Source organism: Dendrobates tinctorius, unplaced genomic scaffold (genome assembly GCF_039654945.1).
Source record: "Dendrobates tinctorius isolate UK_male_01 unplaced genomic scaffold, ASM3965494v1 ptg000016l, whole genome shotgun sequence".
Classification (NCBI taxonomy): Eukaryota; Metazoa; Chordata; class Amphibia; order Anura; family Dendrobatidae; genus Dendrobates; species Dendrobates tinctorius.
Genome location: NW_027361684.1, coordinates 86,710,029 through 86,730,140, shown reverse-complemented (window position 1 = coordinate 86,730,140; position 20,112 = coordinate 86,710,029). Strand labels below are relative to the sequence as shown.

Here is a 20,112-nt window from a genome sequence, read left to right as displayed (position 1 = left end):
AGAAGAATCTGAGACAGGTACATATGACACTTCCAGGATTCTCTGGTGGCTTTCATCATTGGACACATCTGTACATTTCTAATGGATGTTTCATCCGTAATGTATGATAATCATTGTAACTTTGTCTTTCTCTTGCAGTATGCGATGTTTTTATCCTTGGTATTCCTGGCTGAACTGATTGCCGGAATCTCAGGCTTTGTGTTTCGACATGAGGTAAGTGAAAATTATTTTAATCGGCAAGTATGTTTACGCCCAATCTACACCCCTTTAAAGCAAGTACTCCACCTACAATTAAAAATGTAACGTCTCCTTATCGGCCCATGGGATAGAAACCGTATTAAATGCCCTTTTTATGGGGGTAGGACACCAAAGTCTTCTCACTAAAAACTAAGGAATAATTAGAAAAGGATAGGTGATATGTGTTAGATCATTGTGAGTCCAATTGCTGGAACCCCCAACTATTGTCCGATTGCCAGATTTGTGCCTCCCGTTCTCTCCGACACATGCCCCACTGCTCCATACAAATTTGACGGCACATGTACAGCTTTCTTCATATGTCTAATGCAAAAAAATCTCCCTGGGTCAGCAGTAGGGTGGCGATGGTTGTAAATGAATTTCTTCACTGCTACGCTGATGTAAATCCATGTTCATTGCCTGTATAACCCCCCTTATTTTGCTTTGAAGTCATGTTGGTAAGTGCGGATGCAGCCGATTATCTCACTGTGGAAATGAATTGTGGATAATTTTTGTTTGAGACCGTGTGAAAATCTGTAATCTAGTAAAAATCAATGTACAGACTGTTGGAAATACTTTAAAATATGATATGGCAGCGTATGTTATTTATGGTAGCTCAGCAGTGTCATCTATGGGAATATATAATGGTGATATATATTTTGCCGCACTTTACAGAAAATATATTAGGCCCCTTTTACATATCAGTTTTTTGCCATCAGTTACAATCCGTCGTTTTTTGAAAAAAAAAAAAAAAAAACGGATCCGGCGACTGATGCCGCTGGATCTGTTTTTTTCTCATAGACTTGTATTAACGACGGATGGCCGCACATTTCATCCGTCGTTCGCCGCATCCGTCGGAAATTCTTTGTCCGGCGGCCGGACATGACGCACAGAGCAATGTTTTTTGTGTTTGTCGAAAAATCGGACAGCGTCGGATCTGTCGCTGTCCGATTTTTGCTAGAATGGAAGCCTATGGGCGCTGGATCCGTCGCTGTCCGACAAATAAAAGATTCCGTTTTTTAACCCCTTTCTGCCATGTGATGTACTATCCCGTCCTTGTGCCCTGGGACTTAATTCCCAGGGATGGGATAGTACGTCACAGCGATCAGCGGCTCCCACATGGTGAGCGCCGCTGATCACGGCCGGGTGTCAGCTGATTATCACAGCTGACACCCGGCGGCACAATGCCCCCGACATGTTAACCCCTTGCACACCGCGATCAAACACGATCGCGGTGTACCGGGGGTTAAAGGGAAGCATCGGCAGGGAAGGGGCTCCCTCCATGCTTCCCTGAGCCCCCCACAGCAGCGCAATGTGCAGCGCTGCTGCAGGGGGCTCCATCCCTGCAGGTCCCCGAATCCAAGATGGCGACGAGGACCTTCGGGGGCCTGCAGGGAACAGGCTTCCTCAGTGCCTGCAAAGCGCAAGCACGAGGAAGCCAAGTGCAGTGCCTGTGACAGATCACTGATCTGTCACAGTGATCTGTGATGTGACAGATCAGCGATCTGTCACATGACAGGTATGTCCCCCCTGGGACAATGTAATAAAGTAAAAAAAAAAGTGTAAAAATAATTTTAAAAAAATCGCTAAATAAATTTAAAAAAAAAAAATATTCCCTAATAAATTCATTTTTTGGAAATAAAAACAAAATTACACGTTTTTGGTATTGCCGCGTCCGTAACGACCCGCCCTATAAAACTGCCCCATTCGTTAACGCCTTTAGCGAACCCCTTAAAAAATAAAAATAAAAAAAACGAAGCAAAAAATTTATTATCATACCACCGAACAAAAAGTGCAATAACGCGCGATCAAAAAGACGCATATAAATATCCATGGTACCGCTGAAAACGTCATCTTGTCCCGCAAAAAACTAGCCGCCTTACAGCGTCATCAGCGAAAAAATAAAAAAGTTATAGTTATTCGGTCGTCCATGACAGCACCACCTGAGAGAGGGGATCCGCCCTTCTTAGGAACAGGAAAACCTACAGATACAAAAGGGCGGCACCTCTCCCACGCATCAGTTGGTTTCCTGTTCCTAACAAGGACAGAACTCCCTACAGATCGTCCGTCATGGATAACCGAATCCCAGGCCAGCGGACCGACTCAGGTAGCGGGGGGTTCTCCTACCTCGGTCTCGCTGGGGGCCCTGGATGCGCCACGGTGGGTCCGGGTAGGATTTCCACGGCAGTGGTAAGAGCAGGTGGAGACAGGGTCCGGCGGTCGCCTTCTCCACGGGACCGGTGAGGTAAGCGGGTCCCCCTGTGTCTCCTTTCCCCGGGGGTGCGGTCCGTTCGGGCGGACGCAGTTCTAGCCCTTTGCCGCGCGTCCCTGCGGCCTCTGTCGCGCGGGGAAGTGACGCGGCGAAGGGGGCGGGGCCTAGCACCGAAACCGGAAGTCGGATGCCGGTGACTTCCGGTTGTGGTGAACGCGCGCCGATGCGCGCCCGCCGCCTGAGGGGGCCGGGCACCTGAAGGGGAGGGGGAGGATCGCGGGGAGCGGTCCAATGGGGGGCCCGAACACCGGACAGAGTCCTGCTAATCCGGAGGGGGAGCCTTCTTAAGACAGAAGGCATCGCTGCTGAGGTGCTTCTGGAGGCCCAGCGATGGACACAACAGAAGCCCCCATGGACCCACAAGAGGTGCAGCCCGTGGCAAAGCGCCCCAGTGACCAACCTAAGAGGAAGGAGGGACGTTCAAGTGGACGGAGCCACAGCAGTTCCTCTAGGTCAAAGGATCCTCCCGCAGCCCCCCATGATCCGGTACCTGTCCACATCTGCAAGGGTAAGAGATCTGCGAGAATGTACCCTGATGCAGTGTCCCCTTATGTGTTTGATTCTCAGGGGAAGAAGGCCACAGGGAAGCAGAAGCACAAGGAATGTGCCCTCTGTAGTTGCCCCTTACCAGATGGCCACCCCAAGAGATTGTGTCAGTCTTGCGTGAGACAGACGGTAGGGACGGAGATGAGGGGTAGAACGTGAGTGGAGTATCAGACTCTTACACTCTTTCCTATTTATACAGGTAGCGGAAGAAGCTCCAAGCTTCGCTACAGACCTGAGGCAATTAATCAGGACTGAAATAAAAGCCCTATCAAAAGAAGGTTCTTCTAAAAGAAGACGAGCTAGTGTTTCAGGCTCAGAGTCTTCAGTCGGCCCTAGGAAGGAAGATATCTCCTCAGAGTCCTCGGCCTCCTCTTCTTCTTCCGAAGAGGATTCCAGCCGGTTCTGCTTTCCCTTGGACCAAATGGATAAATTAATTAAAACCATAAGGTCAACCATGGGGGTAGAAGAAAAAAAGACAGAACTGTCTGCTCAGGACATTATGTTCGGGGGTCTAGACCCCAGAAAACAAAAGACTTTTCCACTAAACGAAAAAGTCCAGAGCCTGATTGACAGGGAGTGGAAAAAAACGGAAAAAAGGGGTTCTATGCCGCCCGCTTTCAAACGTAGATACCCCTTTGAGGACCCAATAGTAAGTCGATGGGATAAGGCCCCCAAGCTGTCTGCAGCGGTAGCTAAAGCCTCAAAAAAGTCATCTATACCCTTCGACGATATGGCCTCCCTTAAAGACCCCCTAGATAAAAAGGCAGATTCCTTTTTAAAGGGCACATGGGAGATGTCAGCAGGCGCCCTAAGGCCAGCAATAGCAGCCACGTGCGCAGCCAGATCCATGATGGTCTGGCTGGATCAATTGGACTCTCAGCTAAAGGATGGAACCTCGCGAGCCTCCATCCGTAAGTCTCTACCAATTATCCAGAATGCTGCTGCCTTTCTGGCAGATGCCTCGGCGGACTCAGTAAGAATGGCGGCTAGGTCTGCAAGTTTGTCTAATTCGGCCCGAAGAGCCCTCTGGTTAAAATGCTGGCCGGGAGATATCCAAGCCAGGTCCCGTCTCTGTTCTATCCCCTGTGAGGGGGAATACTTGTTCGGCCCCGTCCTAGACGAACTGTTAGAGAAGGCCGGGGATGAGAAAAAGAAATTTCCGAGTCTGCCGAATACATCCTGGAGACGTCCCTTTTCTAGGAAAGGGTATTCCCGAAGGAGACAGGCCAGAGATCAGAACAGATGGGACAACAAAAAAAACAGAGGTACGGGCTTCATGTATGGAGGAGGGGGGCACCAAGAATGTCCATCACGGGATAATAAGAAGCCGCCCCAATGACTAGTGGCTCCGGTAGGAGGAAGATTATCTGCCTTCTACCCGGCCTGGGCCAGAATCTCGAATAGCAGCTGGATACTGGGGGTGATAGCTACAGGACTGCACCTAGAGTTCGCCTGCGTTCCCCAAGATCGGTTCAAGGTAACTCCACTCAAATCTTCCCCGCTAGAACAAGCTGCCCTGGAGACCGAGGTCCTCGAGCTACTGGACAAAAAAGTCCTGACGAGAGTTCCAGAGGAAGAGAGGGGGAAAGGCTTCTATTCCCCCCTGTTCTTGGTCCGTAAACCGGACGACTCATTTAGGGCTATATTTAACCTCAAAGCCCTCAATAAATTCCTGGTTGTACGTCCATTTAAAATGGAAACAATCAACACCGCAATAAAGATACTGTTTCAAAACTGCTTCATGGTGGTCCTAGATCTGAAAGACGCTTACTATCATATACCCATAGGTCTAGCACACCAATCTTTCCTTAGACTGGCGGTTCAGTTGGATGGGTCAATCCAGCACTTCCAGTACGCGGCCCTACCCTTCGGGGTGGCGGTTGCGCCTCGAGTATTCAACAAAGTGATGGCAGAAGTGATGGCCCATCTACGTGAGCTAAACATTCTAGTCGTCCCCTATTTAGATGACCTCCTTATAATAGGCAGTTCAGCCGAGCAGTGTTTAGAACAATTACAGAAAACAACGGCGGCTCTAGAGCGGTTGGGATGGATACTTAATATCAAAAAATCCCGTTTGCAGCCATTAAAAATTCAACAATTTCTAGGCCTAACCCTAGATTCAAAAAAGCAGGAATGCCGTCTGCCCCCAGAGAAGCTGCTGCACCTGCATGGCCGGGTCCTGAACGCCTCCAACAACCCCTCCATGTCCCTCAGGAAAGCCATGTCCCTGTTGGGTTTCCTCTCATCCTGCATTCCCGCAGTCCGGTGGGCCCAAGTTCATGCGAGAACTCTACAGGGCGAAGTTTTATGGTATCAGAGAATCCTGGGGGGTAACTTAGAAGGTCGACTGACCTTATCTAGAAACACAATAAAGTCCCTGGAATGGTGGCTAGAAAGAAATAACTTGTCTAGAGGGGTCCCTTGGGAGTATAACATTACCCGCGTGGTCACCACGGATGCAAGTCCTTCTGGTTGGGGGGCACATATGGAAGAAATTCTGGTCCAGGGCCTATGGGAACGAGATCAGATACAAATGTCTTCTAATTTGAAAGAATTAACAGCGGTAGTACTCGCAGCTAAAGAGCTCCTTATGTATCTACAGGGCCATCACGTACGAGTTCTATCGGACAATCGAGTGGCCGTGGCCTATATCAACCACCAAGGCGGAACTTGATCCAGAACTCTGATGAATGTGGCAGGACAATTGTTCCAGCTAGCAGAGCGTCATTTTTTATCTCTCACGGCTATTCACATAAGAGGGCAAGAGAACATCGCGGCAGATTTCCTAAGCCGCAATCTGTTAAAACAAGGAGAGTGGGCCTTAAACACCTCCATTTTCGTTCAGATTGTGCAGAGATGGGGTCAGCCAGAGGTGGATCTATTCGCCACCAAGGAGAACTCGAAAACGACACAGTTTTGCTCCCTAAATCCCAGGGAGACTCCTCTGGTAGTAGATGCGCTTCTGATAAAATGGGACTTCAGGCTAGCCTATGCCTTTCCTCCCCTATCTCTGCTTCCTCTAGTGTTGAGGAAGATCAGGAAAGACAGGGCAAGGGTCATAGTCATCGCCCCGTTCTGGCCCAGAAGAGCATGGTTTTCGAACCTCAGGATCATGTCGGTAGACGATCCTTGGGTTCTCCCGGACATCCCGGACCTTCTGTCCCAGGGCCCGGTCTTCCACCCTCAGGTGGCTGGCCTACATCTCACGGCGTGGAATTTGAGCGGTCACTGCTAGAAAGTAAAGGCTTCTCTCCAGACCTAATTGACACTCTACTAAAAAGTAGGAAAGTAGTGACAACTAAGATTTACGTCAGAATTTGGAAAAGGTTCCTCGAAAGCTCAAATGTAAATACTGGTGATTCCGTCCCCATAGGCCAGATCTTGGAATTTTTACAAAAAGGGCTGGACTTGGGTCTCTCCACCAGTACCCTTAAAGTACAGGTATCCGCCTTAGGGGCCCTCTTTAGCTGCAACATCGCGGCTAATTATTGGGTCAAAAGATTTATCAAAGCAACGAGTAGATCCAGACCAATAGTAAAGAATAGACTCACGCCATGGGATTTGAACCTAGTCCTCACAGCTATGACAGAAGCGCCATTTGAACCCATCTCGTTGGCCTCTATTAGGAGCCTGTCCCTCAAAATAGCTTTCCTAATAGCCATAACGTCAGCCCGTAGGGTAAGCGACATTCAGGCATTGTCTAGGCGCCCACCTTTTCTTCAGGTAAAGGAGGATAGGGTAATACTTAGACCCGACCCAGCATATTTACCAAAAGTAGCCTCCAGCTTTCATAGGTCGCAGGAAATAGTCCTTCCATCCTTCCTCCCTAAACCAACTAATGAGAAAGAGGAGAAGCTACACACTTTAGATGTTAGGAGATGCCTCTTGGAGTATCTAGCAGCTACCGATCCCTGGAAGAAAGACAATGCTCTCTTTGTCTCCTACCAAGGCCCTAGGAAAGGTCTTAGGGTGTCCAAAAGTACACTAGCCAGGTGGATTAGAGAAGCAATCTCGTTAGCTTATGCCTCAAAAGGTAGAGTAGCTCCGGAGAAATTGAAGGCGCATTCCACCAGAGCCGTGGCAACCTCGTGGGCCGAGAGGTTGGAAGTCTCCATCGACCAGATTTGTAAGGCGGCCACTTGGTCCTCTCCGAGCACTTTTTATAGTCATTATAGACTAGACTTGGGTGCCTCTGCAGACCTCTCCTTCGGTATCAGGGTTCTGCAGGCTGTAGTCCCCCCCTAAAGTAGTGATTACTCTCTGTAATTCTCTCAGGTGGTGCTGTCATGGACGACCGAATAAAGTCTTAGTTACTCACCGGTTAACGGTATTTTTCGGAGTCCATGACAGCACCCATAGATTCCCTTCCCTTAGTTAATTTGGGTGTGCACGTCTTCCCTTTGTACATATCCACGGGTGATAAAGATTTAAGTGTTGATATTGTTGTACATATAATTATGCATTAACCTTGGAGGTCCTCTTTTTTTATACTCTGTAATCCAACTGATGCGTGGGAGAGGTGCCGCCCTTTTGTATCTGTAGGTTTTCCTGTTCCTAAGAAGGGCGGATCCCCTCTCTCAGGTGGTGCTGTCATGGACTCCGAAAAATACCGTTAACCGGTGAGTAACTAAGACTCTCGCAGAATGAAGCGATGCAAAAATAATTATTTTTTTTATATAAAATTGTTTTCATTGCTTACAAGCGCCAAAACATAAAAAAAAGACCTATCGCAGTAACCGTACTAACCCGAAGAATAAAACCGTCTTATCAATTTCACCGCACGCGGAACGGTGTAAACGCATCCCCCAAAAGAAATTCATGAAACGCTGGTTTTTGTTCATTCTGCGTCCCAAAAATCGGAATAAAAAGCGATCAAAAGATGTCATGTGCCTGAAAATGATACCAATAAAAACGTCAACTTGTCCTGCAGAAAATAAGACCTCACATGACTCGGTGGGTCAAAATATGGAAAAATTATAGCTCTCATTATGTGGTGATGCAAAAACTATTTTTACAATAAAAAGCGTCTTTTAGCGTGCGACAGCCGCCAAACATAAAAACCGCCATAAATAGTAAATCAAACCCCCCGTTATCACCCCCTTAGTTAGGGAAAAATAATAAAATTAAAAGAAAATGTATTTATTTCCTTTTTCCCCATTAGGGCTAGGGCTAGAGTTAGGGTTGAGATTAGGGTTAGGGGTGTGTTGGGGTTAGGGTTGGAGTTATAATTGGGGGGTTTCCACTGTTTGGGCACATCAGGGGCTCTCCAAATGCAACATGGCGTCTGATCTCAATTCCAGCCAATTCTGCGTTGAAAAAGTCAAATGGTGCTCCTTCCCTTCCAAGCTCTGCCATGCGCCCAAACAGTGTTTTACCACCACTTATGGGGTATCAGCCTACTCAGGATAAATTGCAAAACAACTTTTGGGGTCCAATTTCTCCTGTTACCCGTAGGAAAATAAAAAATTGGGGGCAAAAATATCATTTTTGTGGAAAAAAATGATTTTTTTATTTTCATGCCCGGGCGTTATAAACTTCTGTGAAGCACATCTAGATAAGTTCCTTAGGGGGTCTAGTATCCAAAGTGGGGTCACTTGTGGGGGGGTTTCCACTATTTAGGTACATCAGGGGCTCTCCAAAAGCAACATGACACCCTCAGACCATTCCATCAAAGTCTGGATTCCAAAACATCACTACTTCCCTTCCGAGCCCTGATGTGTGCCCATACAGTAGTTTTCTCCCACATATCAGCGTACTCAGGACAAATTGGACAACAACTTTTGGGGTCCAATTTCTCCTGGTACCCTTGGGAAAATAAAGAAAATTGGTGACTAAAAGATCATGTTTGTTGAAAAAATACGATTTTTTTTATTTTCACGCCCGGGCGTTATAAACTCCTGTGAAGCACTGGGGGGGTTCAAAGTGCTCACCACACATCCAGATAAGTTCCTTAGGGGGTCTAGTTTCCAAAATGGTGTCAATTGTGGGGAGTTTTCACTGTTTTGGTACATCAGGGGCTTTCCAAACGCAACATGGTGTCCGATCTCAATTCCAGCCAAAAAAGTCAAATGGCGCTGCTAACCTTCTAAGCTCTGCCATGCGCCCAAATAGTCGTTTACACCCACATATGGGGTATCAGCGCACTCAGGACAAATTACACAATAACTTTTCGGGTCCTGTTACCCTTGGGAAAGTAAACATTGGGGGTGAAAAGATAATTTTTGTGGAAAAAATGATTTTAATTGTACCGCTGTACGTTATAAACTTATGTGAAGCCCTTGTGGGTTCAAAGTTCTCACCACATATCTAGATAAGTTCCTTAGGGGGTCTAGTTTCCAAAATGGGGTCAATTGTGGGGGGTTTCCACTGTTTAGGTACATCAGGGGCTCTCCAAACGTGACATGGCGTCCGGTCTGAATTCCAGCCAATTTTGCACTGAAAGTCAAATGACGCTCCTTCCCTTCTGAGCATTGCCATGCGCCGAAACAGTGGTTCCCCCCCACATATCAGGTATCGGCGTACTCAGGACAAACTGCACAATAACTTTTGCAGTCCAATTTCTCCTGTTACCCTTGGTAAAATAAAAAAAAAATTGAACCTGAAGTATTTTTTTGTGAAAAAAATTTAATGTTCATTTTTTTTTTTTTAAATATTCAAAAATTCCTGTGACGCACCTAAAGGGTTAATAAACTTCTTGAATGTGGGTTTTGAGCACCTTAAGGGGTGCAGTTTTTAGAATGGTGTCACTTTTGGGTATTTTCTATCATATAGACCCCTCAAAGTGGCTTCAAATGTGATGTGGTCCGTAAAAATAAAATGGTGTTGCAAAAATGAGAAATCGCTGGTCAACTTTTAACCTTTATAACTTCCTAACAAAAAAAAAAATTTTGGTTCCAAAATTGTGTTGATGTAAAGTAAACATGTGGGAAATGTTACTTATTAAGTTTTTTGTGTGCCGTATCTCTGTGATTGAAGGGCATAAAAATTCAAAGTTGGAAAATTGCGACATTTTCAAAATTTTTGCCAAATTTCCGTTTTTTTTACAAATAAACGCAAGTTATTTGAATGAAATTTTACCACTAACATGAAGTACAATATGTCACGAGAAACCAAAGTCAGAATCACTAGGATCCATGGAAGCGTTTCAGAGTTATTACCTCATAAAGGGACAGTGGTCAGAATTGTAAAAATTGGCCCGGTCATAAACATGCAAACCACCCTTGTGGGTTAAGGGGTTAAACTGCGCATGCTCCGACGCTGTGTGTGAACTGTGTGTGTGCGTGTGTGTGGGGGGGTCTGCGAGGGTATGCGGGGCTGTGCAGGAGTCTGTGCGGAGTCCCCGGCTGACCTGAGGTGATCTGACAGCGTGGCAAAAAGTTCAGAAACTTTCCCACGCTATCAAGTTCACTTCAGGTCAGCCAGGGACTCCGCACAGCCTCATTGACGTCAGCGGTAGTCAGTGAGGCTGCGCGGAGTCCTCGGTTAACCTGAGGTGTACTGACAGCGTGGGAAGAAGTTCAGAACCTTTCCCACGCTAATTCATCTCCGGTCAGCTGGGGCGCCTGCGCAGAGATGAATTCGTTCATTCTGCAGTGGTTTAAAGCGGGGCCGGTAGCATTAGCACCAGTCCCCATTGTAAACTAGTTAACCCCTTGTGATGGATTGCAGCTGGGGACCTGATTGAACGGCGGAGAGGTATGTATATTGTTGGCTTTTTCTTTTCTTTTCTTTTACAGAACAAGGGCTTTTTTTGGATTAGCAGAATAATAAGTTTGGTCAAAAGCTTTGTGTATTTATTTCATTAAAATAATTTTTAATGTCGTTTTTTTTAACCCTTTTCTATTCTAGGGTTAATAATGGAGAGGTGTCTTATTGACGCCTCTCCATTATTAACCGGGCTTAATGTCACCTTCCAATAGCAAGATGATATTAACCCCTTCATTACCCCATATGCCACCGCTACACGGCCGTGGGAAGAGAGGAGCTAAGTGCCAGAATTGGCGCATCTTATCGATGCACCATTTCTGGGGCGGCTGCAGGCTGGTATTTGTAGCCGGGGGGGGGGCCAATGTCCATGGCCCCTTCCTAGGCAATGAATATTAGCCCGCAGCTGTCTGCCCAGCCTTTCTGGCTATAAAATATAGGAGGACCCCCACGTCATTTTTTTGAGGGGGTCCCCCTATTTTAATAGCCAGTAAAGGCTGCCCCCCCCCCGGCTACAAATATTGGCCCCTAACATCCAAAATGACAAATGGGAAAAAAAAATAGGCAGCACTCAAATTAAATGTGAAAAAAGTGGATACTTTACTGATCCTCCATCTGAGGATCAGTAAAGTATGCACTTTTTTCACATTTAATTTGAGTGCTGCCTATTTTTTTCCTTTTGTCTATGGCTATATAGCTATGGATAAATCTATAAACATAGCCATACATATATCTATGGATATATTCATAGATATATAGCCATAGATATGGATATATCTATGGCTATATATCTATGGCTATATCTATAGATCTGTCTATCTGTCTGTGGTTGTTTTTAAAAAAGGATCCGTCAAAAAACGGACTAAACGGATGAAAAAATGGATGCGACTGATCCGTCAATCGTATCCGGTGAAAAAATGGATCCGTTGCGTCAGTTTTTCACAATCTGCGACCGATCCATCGAGCCGACGGATTGTGACTGACGACAAAAAACTGATGTGAAAGCAGCCTTAGCAACAATCGTGAAGGGAATCTTCATAAAATGTTAGTAACAGTAGGAAACATGCTCCTCATTATTTCCCCAGAACTAGATATTATCTGCAAATTCCTTGTGATTGAGATGACCTGTAATTAGTGGCACAAATTGGTGGCGCAGTCTTAAGGTACTGTCACACTTAGCGATACACCAGCAATCCCGACCAGCGATATGACGCGGTCAGGATCGCTGGTACATCGCTAAGTGGTCGCTAGTGAGCTGCCACACAGGCAGATCTCACCAGTGACATCGCTGGGGACAGGGGTCGCTACTTACATGTCACACTAGGCGATCTTGCCCGGCTCCACGCTCGTCTCCCCACAGGAAGCTGACGACGAGAAACGGTCCAGCCTGATCTCGCGCTATCAGCGATAACCAGCGGGGGAGCGGGTCGTAGGTAAGTATCACACACTGCGATATCGCTAGCAATATCGCTATAACGTTACAAGTTATAGCGATATTGCTAGAGATATCGCTTAGTGTGACAGGCCCTTTAGGGGGACGTGGATACCTGTCAGCCTCACAAGTGGACCTCTGTTCCTGTTCCTCTATCGGCTATGCACATGCGCACTTGGCTGAGCGTGCATGTGTTCTAATTAAAATGATGGGCGTAAGCCGCTCTGCCTGACAGCTCATCGCTTCTCGTTATGGGACCAAAAATCTAAAATGCATAAATCTTCTTTCCCCTGACATCTGCTATCCGGGAGAGTCTGAACATTAGAGTCACATTATGAGGTTGGCCAGTCACATTGAATTTAGGGCCGGCTCGGCCGACATTGATTTAACATGTTTGGTCACCATTAGGCTATGTTCACTAGTTAGAACGGATCCAGCAGCAATCTGTTGACCAAAAAAATGATGCAGACACAACTTTTTTGTCCGCCTGAAAAAACTGATTTCAACTAGATCCGTTTTTTTAACCTTGAAATTCTGATCCGTTAAATAGCCATCAGTTTTTTATCTGTTTCTTGATTACTGGATCATTTCCAAATAGATGATTACGTGACCGTTCACATGTACAGTAGTATATAGTAAATATCTATTTTTCCACCTCCAGTTAGCAAATGGCTTAGCCTTACTCTTGAATTAGGCAATACTGCTCTGTGTTAGATATAGTGAGATAGCCAAGAGTGAAAAATCATTAGACCGAATCATCTCATTGTGGCTACGTGCCGGTGTACAGCACTGTCGGAAAACACTGTAGTAGAACCCAAATGACCCCATTATGAGTCAGTGCTGGACAATGGTAGCAACTGATAGATCTCAATCAATCGTGGTTCTGCCAGAAACCACAATGCGGATGTGCGCAGAGCCCATAGTGAATTGATTAGTAGATTTTCCTTTCTATGCTGTAGATGGCCTTTAGTGAAAGAGTATGAACACTATTAATGTTTATAACACGGTTCTCTAGATTAATGTTTACTCTTATATCTCTTCTCTTTTATAAAGATCAAGGACACTTTCCTTAGAACTTACACCGAAGCGATCCAGAACTACAACGGCAACGATGAAAGAAGTCGCGCAGTTGATGATGTTCAAAAAAGCGTAAGTTACATGTATAAATGTTGGATCCAGAGAGACTGGATACGCAAATATCAATGACAAATAAGTATATAACATGTATTACATATTTTGAATTGGGATGGTGTGGATTAGTTATGAAGGTCATAAAAAAAGCATTTGTGGAATGAGCTGCCATAGCTTTCTAATTCAGCGTGTACTCTGCCCCACTTTCTCTACAGGGAGTTGTTTGTGGCTGTCCTGTGTGATCTGCTTATCATTCTATTATCAACTCTTTTTTTGTTCATTGTATGATCATTAGTATCTTACTTTGTCACTAGTCATTTTTTCATTGGCGCTTCCATGTTTGTTCACCCACCAACATGTGCTTTTTTTGTATAATAATATTATTATTTATTAACCATTATTATTACCACCATTTTGTTCTTATACTGTATATAGTCTTGTTTGTGTTAGTACTCTGCCATGGGTTATGGTTTTTGTTTTGTTTTTGTTTTTTTTAGTTAATTATATCATTATAAAATGATACATTAGAAAAGTACAGTAAACACAATTGCCACTTGCTTTTTTTTTACTACAAAAATATTTACTACTATAAATAAAATTCTTTTGGGTCAATGGAACATTGCATCCCTCTACTGTATTAAATGTATGCACTTTAGTAATGTTGCTTTGAAAATTAATCTTTTATGACCAATGTACCATTCTGCAGACATGTCTTAGGCCGGGATCACACTACCATGTATGATGCAAGAAACTCGCACGAGTCTCTCGCATCAACACCCGGCACTGCCATCGGCACTCAGGCCCGGAGCTGCGGCTGCATAGAAATATTTTTGCATAGAGTTTCTTGCATCACACAAGATAGTGTGATCCCGACCTTACAAGCAGACTCAACATTCTCTATTTGGGGTTGTCAGAGATAGTTACCAAGTAAAGTGTGTGTGTCCCTTGCTTTCTAATAGTCTCTTTAGCTCCTCTCTAAAGCACAGCAGTAAGCTGTATTTGCGGTAGTAGTGAGCCCTATTCATCACCAGTGGCGTAACTAGAATACGATGGGCCCCGATGCAAATTTTGGACCTGGCCCTCTACCACCCAGCATGTTGGTCAGATGTATGCACCCTTGCAGCATTCTAAATCCTACAAGGACATACAGGTTGCTCCCCTCCCACCATTATGTAGTAATGTCTCCCATGTTGATTTTCTTCCTGGTATATACAGTGCCTACAAGTAGTATTCAACCCCCTGCAGATTTAGCAGGTTTGATAAGATGCAAATAAGTTAGAGCCTTCAAACTTCACACAAGAGCAGGATTTATTAACAGATGCATAAATCTTACAAACCAAAAAGTTATGTTGCTCAGTTAAATTTTAATAAATTTTAAACATACAAGTGTGGGTCAATTATTATTCAACCCCTAGGTTTAATATTTTGTGGAATAACCCATGTTTGCAATTACAGCTAATAATCGTCTTTTATAAGACCTGATCAGGCCGGCACAGGTCTCTGGAGTTATCTTGGCCCACTCCTCCATGCAGATCTTCTCCAAGTTATCTAGGTTCTTTGGGTGTCTCATGTGGACTTTAATCTTGAGCTCCTTCCACAAGTTTTCAATTGGGTTAAGGTCAGGAGACTGACTAGGCCACTCCAACACCTTGATTTTTTGCCTCTTGAACCAGGCCTTGGTTTTCTTGGCTGTGTGCTTTGGGTCGTTGTCTTGTTGGAAGATGAAACGACGACCTATCTTAAGATCCTTGATGGAGGAGCGGAGGTTCTTGGCCAAAATCTCCAGGTAGGCCGTGCTATCCATCTTCCCATGGATGCGGACCAGATGGCCAGGCCCCTTGGCTGAGAAACAGCCCCACAGCATGATGCTGCCACCACCATGCTTGACTGTAGGAATGGTATTCTTGGGGTCGTATGCAGTGCCATCCAGTCTCCAAACGTCACGTGTGTGGTTGGCACCAAAGATCTCGATCTTGGTCTCATCCTACCAGAGAACCTTGAACCAGTCTGTCTCAGAGTCCTCCAAGTGATCATGAGCAAACTGTAGACGAGCCTTGACATGACGCTTTGAAAGTAAAGGTACCTTACGGGCTCGTCTGGAACGGAGACCATTGCGGTGGAGTACGTTACTTATGGTATTGACTGAAACCAATGTCCCCACTGCCATGAGATCTTCCCGGAGCTCCTTCCTTGTTGTCCTTGGGTTAGCCTTGACTCTTCGGACAAGCCTGGCCTCGGCACGGGAGGAAACTTTCAAAGGCTGTCCAGGCCGTGGAAGGCCAACAGTAGTTCCATAAGCCTTCCACTTCCGGATGATGCTCCCAACAGTGGAGACAGGTAGGCCCAACTCCTTGGAAAGGGTTTTGTACCCCTTGCCAGCCTTGTGACCCTCCACAATCTTGTCTCTGATGGCCTTGGAATGCTCCTTTGTCTTTCCCATGTTGACCATGTATGAGTGCTGTTCACAAGTTTGGGGAGGGTCTTAAATAGTCAGAAAAGGCTGGAAAAATAGATAATTAATCCAAACATGTGAAGCTCATTGTTCTTTGTGCCTGAAATACTTCTTAATACTTTAGGGGAACCAAACAGAATTCTGGTGGTTTGAGGGGTTGAATAATAAATGACCCTCTGAATAAACTTTTCACAATTTAAAAAAAAATTAAACAAAGAAATAACATTCTTTTTTGCTGCAGTGCATTTCACACTTCCAGGTTGATCTACAGTCCAAATGTCACAATGCCAAGTTAATTCCGAATGTGTAAACCTGCTAAATCTGCAGGGGGTTGAATACTACTTGTAGGCACTGTATGTCCCCTATCCTGATTTATTTGTCCCTCCTTTTGGCCCCATCCTGGTATATGTGTACCCCATTTTGCCGCTAGTTTTTAATGCATAGAAAAAAAACATTCTACTCACCTCTCCACTCCAACGCCTCGCGGAGTCCTCTTCTGACGACAGCAGCTGACTTCAGTGTTAGGATTGCATGAGGTCACTGCCATGTGCCCCCTGTCACGTGCACGGCAATGTCAGCTGCTGGCCAAGGACGCACATCTAGTCAAAGTTTGCGCTGACATCGGCAGTCCCCCCACCTGCATGGGCCTAGTCGGGACTTCTGCGACCGTGATCGTTACACCCCAGTTAATGACTACGGTGACCTAGTGTCTATGTTCTTCACATGTCTCTTTCTTTGCAGTTGAGTTGCTGTGGAATTCAGAGCTACACCAACTGGACTATCAGTATTTATTTTCATGAAAATGGTATCCCACCTAGCTGCTGCTCCAACATGAGCGATTGCAATCCTTCAGATATGCGCAACATGACGATTGCTCCTACAAAAGTCTACCAGAGGGTGAGTGCTCCACTTATAATATGTGGTTCCCTACATGATCAGTAGGTTGGGAAAAGAAAGATCCGAGAACATGGCTCAGTGCCGCATGTGCTCTTTCTCTTACACGTTGTGGATTCTGCTGCGTTGTACAGTACCCTTTTTGGCTATGTAAATTGAAAACCGCAGTGCGGAGTTTTCCACGGATTTAAATCCGCAGTATGTCAATTCTTTGTGCAGATTCCGCAGCGGTTTGGCACCTGCTCCATGACAGGTGTCAAACCGCAGGCTAATCCGCAGTAATTTAGACAAATCCGCGGATTTAGACACATCCGCGCGGACAATTCCGCAGCAGAATCCGCAACGTGTGCACACATCCTTAATTTATTAGTACTTCAAGGGAACTTGAACAGTTTCGGCATCTTGATGTACTAATAGGTGAAGGTGATTGCCCAATCGAAAAAGGGATGATGGCTGTAATATACAGATGCCCAATTCCAGAAAACGTAACCTGCTTTGGAGGTACAAATGCATTAAAGTTGTGTATGTAAGCTGCAGTTTGTTCTCATATTGCTGCATTAAAGGTAAAATATAAACTTATTAAGTTACAGAATGCAGATATTAAAAACAGCTTAGTCCTAAAGATCTTATAGGGTGCCAAGTTCATCTATAATATTATAAGGTTTGGGACCCTACTTGTGCACCTTACTTAGGAGTGCCGCTATCTTTCTCACTACATGTAGTCCTAAGATGTTAATGCCGTAGGGGCACTGTAAATTGTGACACTGAAAGTAATTGTCTAGAATATGACATTTTTGATTGGTTTTATTTTATAGTGTTAATCTGTCTCCGCTGTCTTCTGCATCTGGAGGTAAGCAGGACCGGTGTCATCACGTCAACAGATTTCTTCTGGCTTCTATGTGCAAGGATTAGATATTGCATTAGTCTTACTATTTTTTTGTTTAGAATCGGACCAGTGCGTGATACCTGCTTCTGATGCAAGCGAGCTGGGCGATGTCTGTAGACATGATGTCACAAGTCCTGCTCACCTCCCAATGCTGAAGTGAGCGGTGTTGTATTACCTCTTTAATAACAAAGACTTATCAGAATGTAAGGTGGTGTAACCTGATTCGTAGCATTATTGGGAGTTTTCTAGAGGACTGACAGTGAGAAAATGGTGGATCACATGTGAGTCCGCATTATTTCATGGCTCCTTTTAACCAAAAAGTAGTATAAGCCCACATTTATAATATGCCACCCTTACATGGGGCGGCATGTTCAGCTGATTGTTCCATCTTAAAGGGAACCCATCATGTTAAAAACATGTTAAAAACACTATTAACCTGCATATATGGAGTTAATCTGCAGGTTATAGCGTTCTGAACCTGCCCAGTGTCGGCACTTAGACCCACGCTGCCTGGAGAATTTAAACTTTATTCCTCCTGGTAGAGTTCCGGTTTCAGTCATAGGAGTGGCACCGGCACGGGTTCAGTCACTGATCTGTGTATTGAGAGTGGCGGCTGTAGCCGCTCCCCCCACACTGACTGACAGCTGGCTCTAATGCTGAGTTGCTGTCAGTCAGTGCAGGCGGGAGCGGTGAGTCACTGTTCTCTATGCACAGTACAGTGACTGAATATGTGCCGGCGCCTCCTGCGTGACTGAAACCGGATCTCTGCCTGGAGGAATAAAGTTCATTTCCTCCTGGTAGCAGGGGTGTAAGTGCCAGTGTGTGGGGCAGGTTCAGAACGCTATAACCTGCAGATTAATCCCATATCTTCAGGTTATTAGCATTTTTTTTTTCACGTGGCAGGTTCCCGTTAACTTTTAAAGCCCTCTTTGCTTCTCTCATTTTACAAGGTGTTTTTGTACATAAATATATAAAGATTTCTGATTATTTCTCAATAAATCTCTTGTGCTTTTAGGGCTGCTATGAACTGGTCACTGACTTCATGGAGACTAATATGGGGATTATAGCTGGAGTGGCTTTTGGAATTGCATTTTCACAGGTAGGAATGATTGATCTCACAACAAGCTAGCATGAGCAATTTCAATTTCACCTCTTCCTCCCACCCCAAACTCTTAAAAAAAAACTTCACATACTCCTTGTGACATTCATATAACCACACATAGTAATGGTAGCAGGGTTGCCAATGTTAGTTGTTTTGTTTTTTCTTTCTAAGCAACATTATAAAAATCAGCCTGCCACATTTTTTTTTTTTTTAAAACCAAAATAAATGATCTGTTAAGAATATGGATATGAACACAATGTCAGCACAGTGACAGCATATTGCAGTAAGTTTGGTGGGGCTGAGGTGTATTCAACTCAACTCACTGCACGTGGCAAAGGTGTTCTGAGCCCAGACCCTAAAAGAGCATGCGAGAGATTTCAGACTTGTCGACTCTTACCTTACCTCGTAACACTCAAAAAAGCGAGAGAAAATGGACGTGTTTCTAAGGATGGCTTAGTGACTCTACCAGAATGCTGCGCCGCCGCAATGATTTCGAGTAACTGTTCTTCAGATAAGTAGGCACGTTTTTATTTAAAGGGAATCTGTCCCCCCCCCAGGGACCTATTAATATGGGCATACAGGTGATAGAAATGTTAAACTAGTCCTACCTGTATGCCCATATTAGTGGTTTTGTTGTTGACAAATCATATATTCTTTTCTTAATGTAATGATTTTTTTCAGGCTCCAGGGTGTGCAGTGCCTGGAAGAAATTCCTGCCTCCTGTCTTCATTATAACACCACCCCACTCCCATGCACGTCCATTCTATGGGCACTACATTCAGGGATCTTCTGTGCAGGCACCAGCGACATCCGCTCTAGTGACCTCCGGCATGTGCAATGATAAGGTACCCTACCCACTTCCTCCCTACATAGTCATTTCTATGTACACATGGTTCCTAGCGATGACTGTACAGTGAGGAAGTGGGGAGAGATCTTATCACACACGCCAGAGATTACAGTGACTCGCCGGCGCAGAAGATCCCTGAATGCAGTGCCCAAAGAAAGGAGGGAGTTCAGGGCGCAAGCGCGGAATTCCGGTACCACAACTGATGTGCATGGGAGGGGTTAGTATTATAATGAAAACAAGAGGCAGGGATTTCTTCCAGGCACCACACGCCCCATAGCCTGGAAGAAGTCATTAGCATAAGCAAAACATATAAGATTTCTCAACAACAAGACTACTAATATGAGGCATACAGGTAGGACTATTGCAACATTTCTATTACCTGTATGCCCATATTAATAAGCCATGTGCGTCCCAGCGGGTGACAGATTCTGTTTAAACTATGCCACAACTAATTGTACAGCTTAGCTAGAAATATTATTATTAATTATTATTATTCAGTTGTCTGCATGAGCATGGGGGTCAAATAAATGTGCAATTTGCAAATGTCCGGTTCCCTTTAAACACATTTTTTTTTTAGATTTTCTTTATCATTATCTATATACAAATATTTAA

The 20,112-nt window shown here is 45.0% G+C and overlaps 1 protein-coding gene across 1 annotated transcript in view; it reads left to right on the top strand.

Moving 5' to 3' along the window:
- Positions 1-20,112, top strand: part of TSPAN7 (tetraspanin 7) — a 149,127-nt gene that overhangs the window by 96,181 nt on the left and 32,834 nt on the right. Inside the window, exons 3-6 of the mRNA XM_073566019.1 lie at positions 139-213; positions 13,242-13,337; positions 16,513-16,668; positions 18,567-18,650. Coding sequence (XP_073422120.1) covers positions 139-213; positions 13,242-13,337; positions 16,513-16,668; positions 18,567-18,650 — 411 coding nt within the window. The remainder of the gene's footprint in view (positions 1-138; positions 214-13,241; positions 13,338-16,512; positions 16,669-18,566; positions 18,651-20,112) is intronic.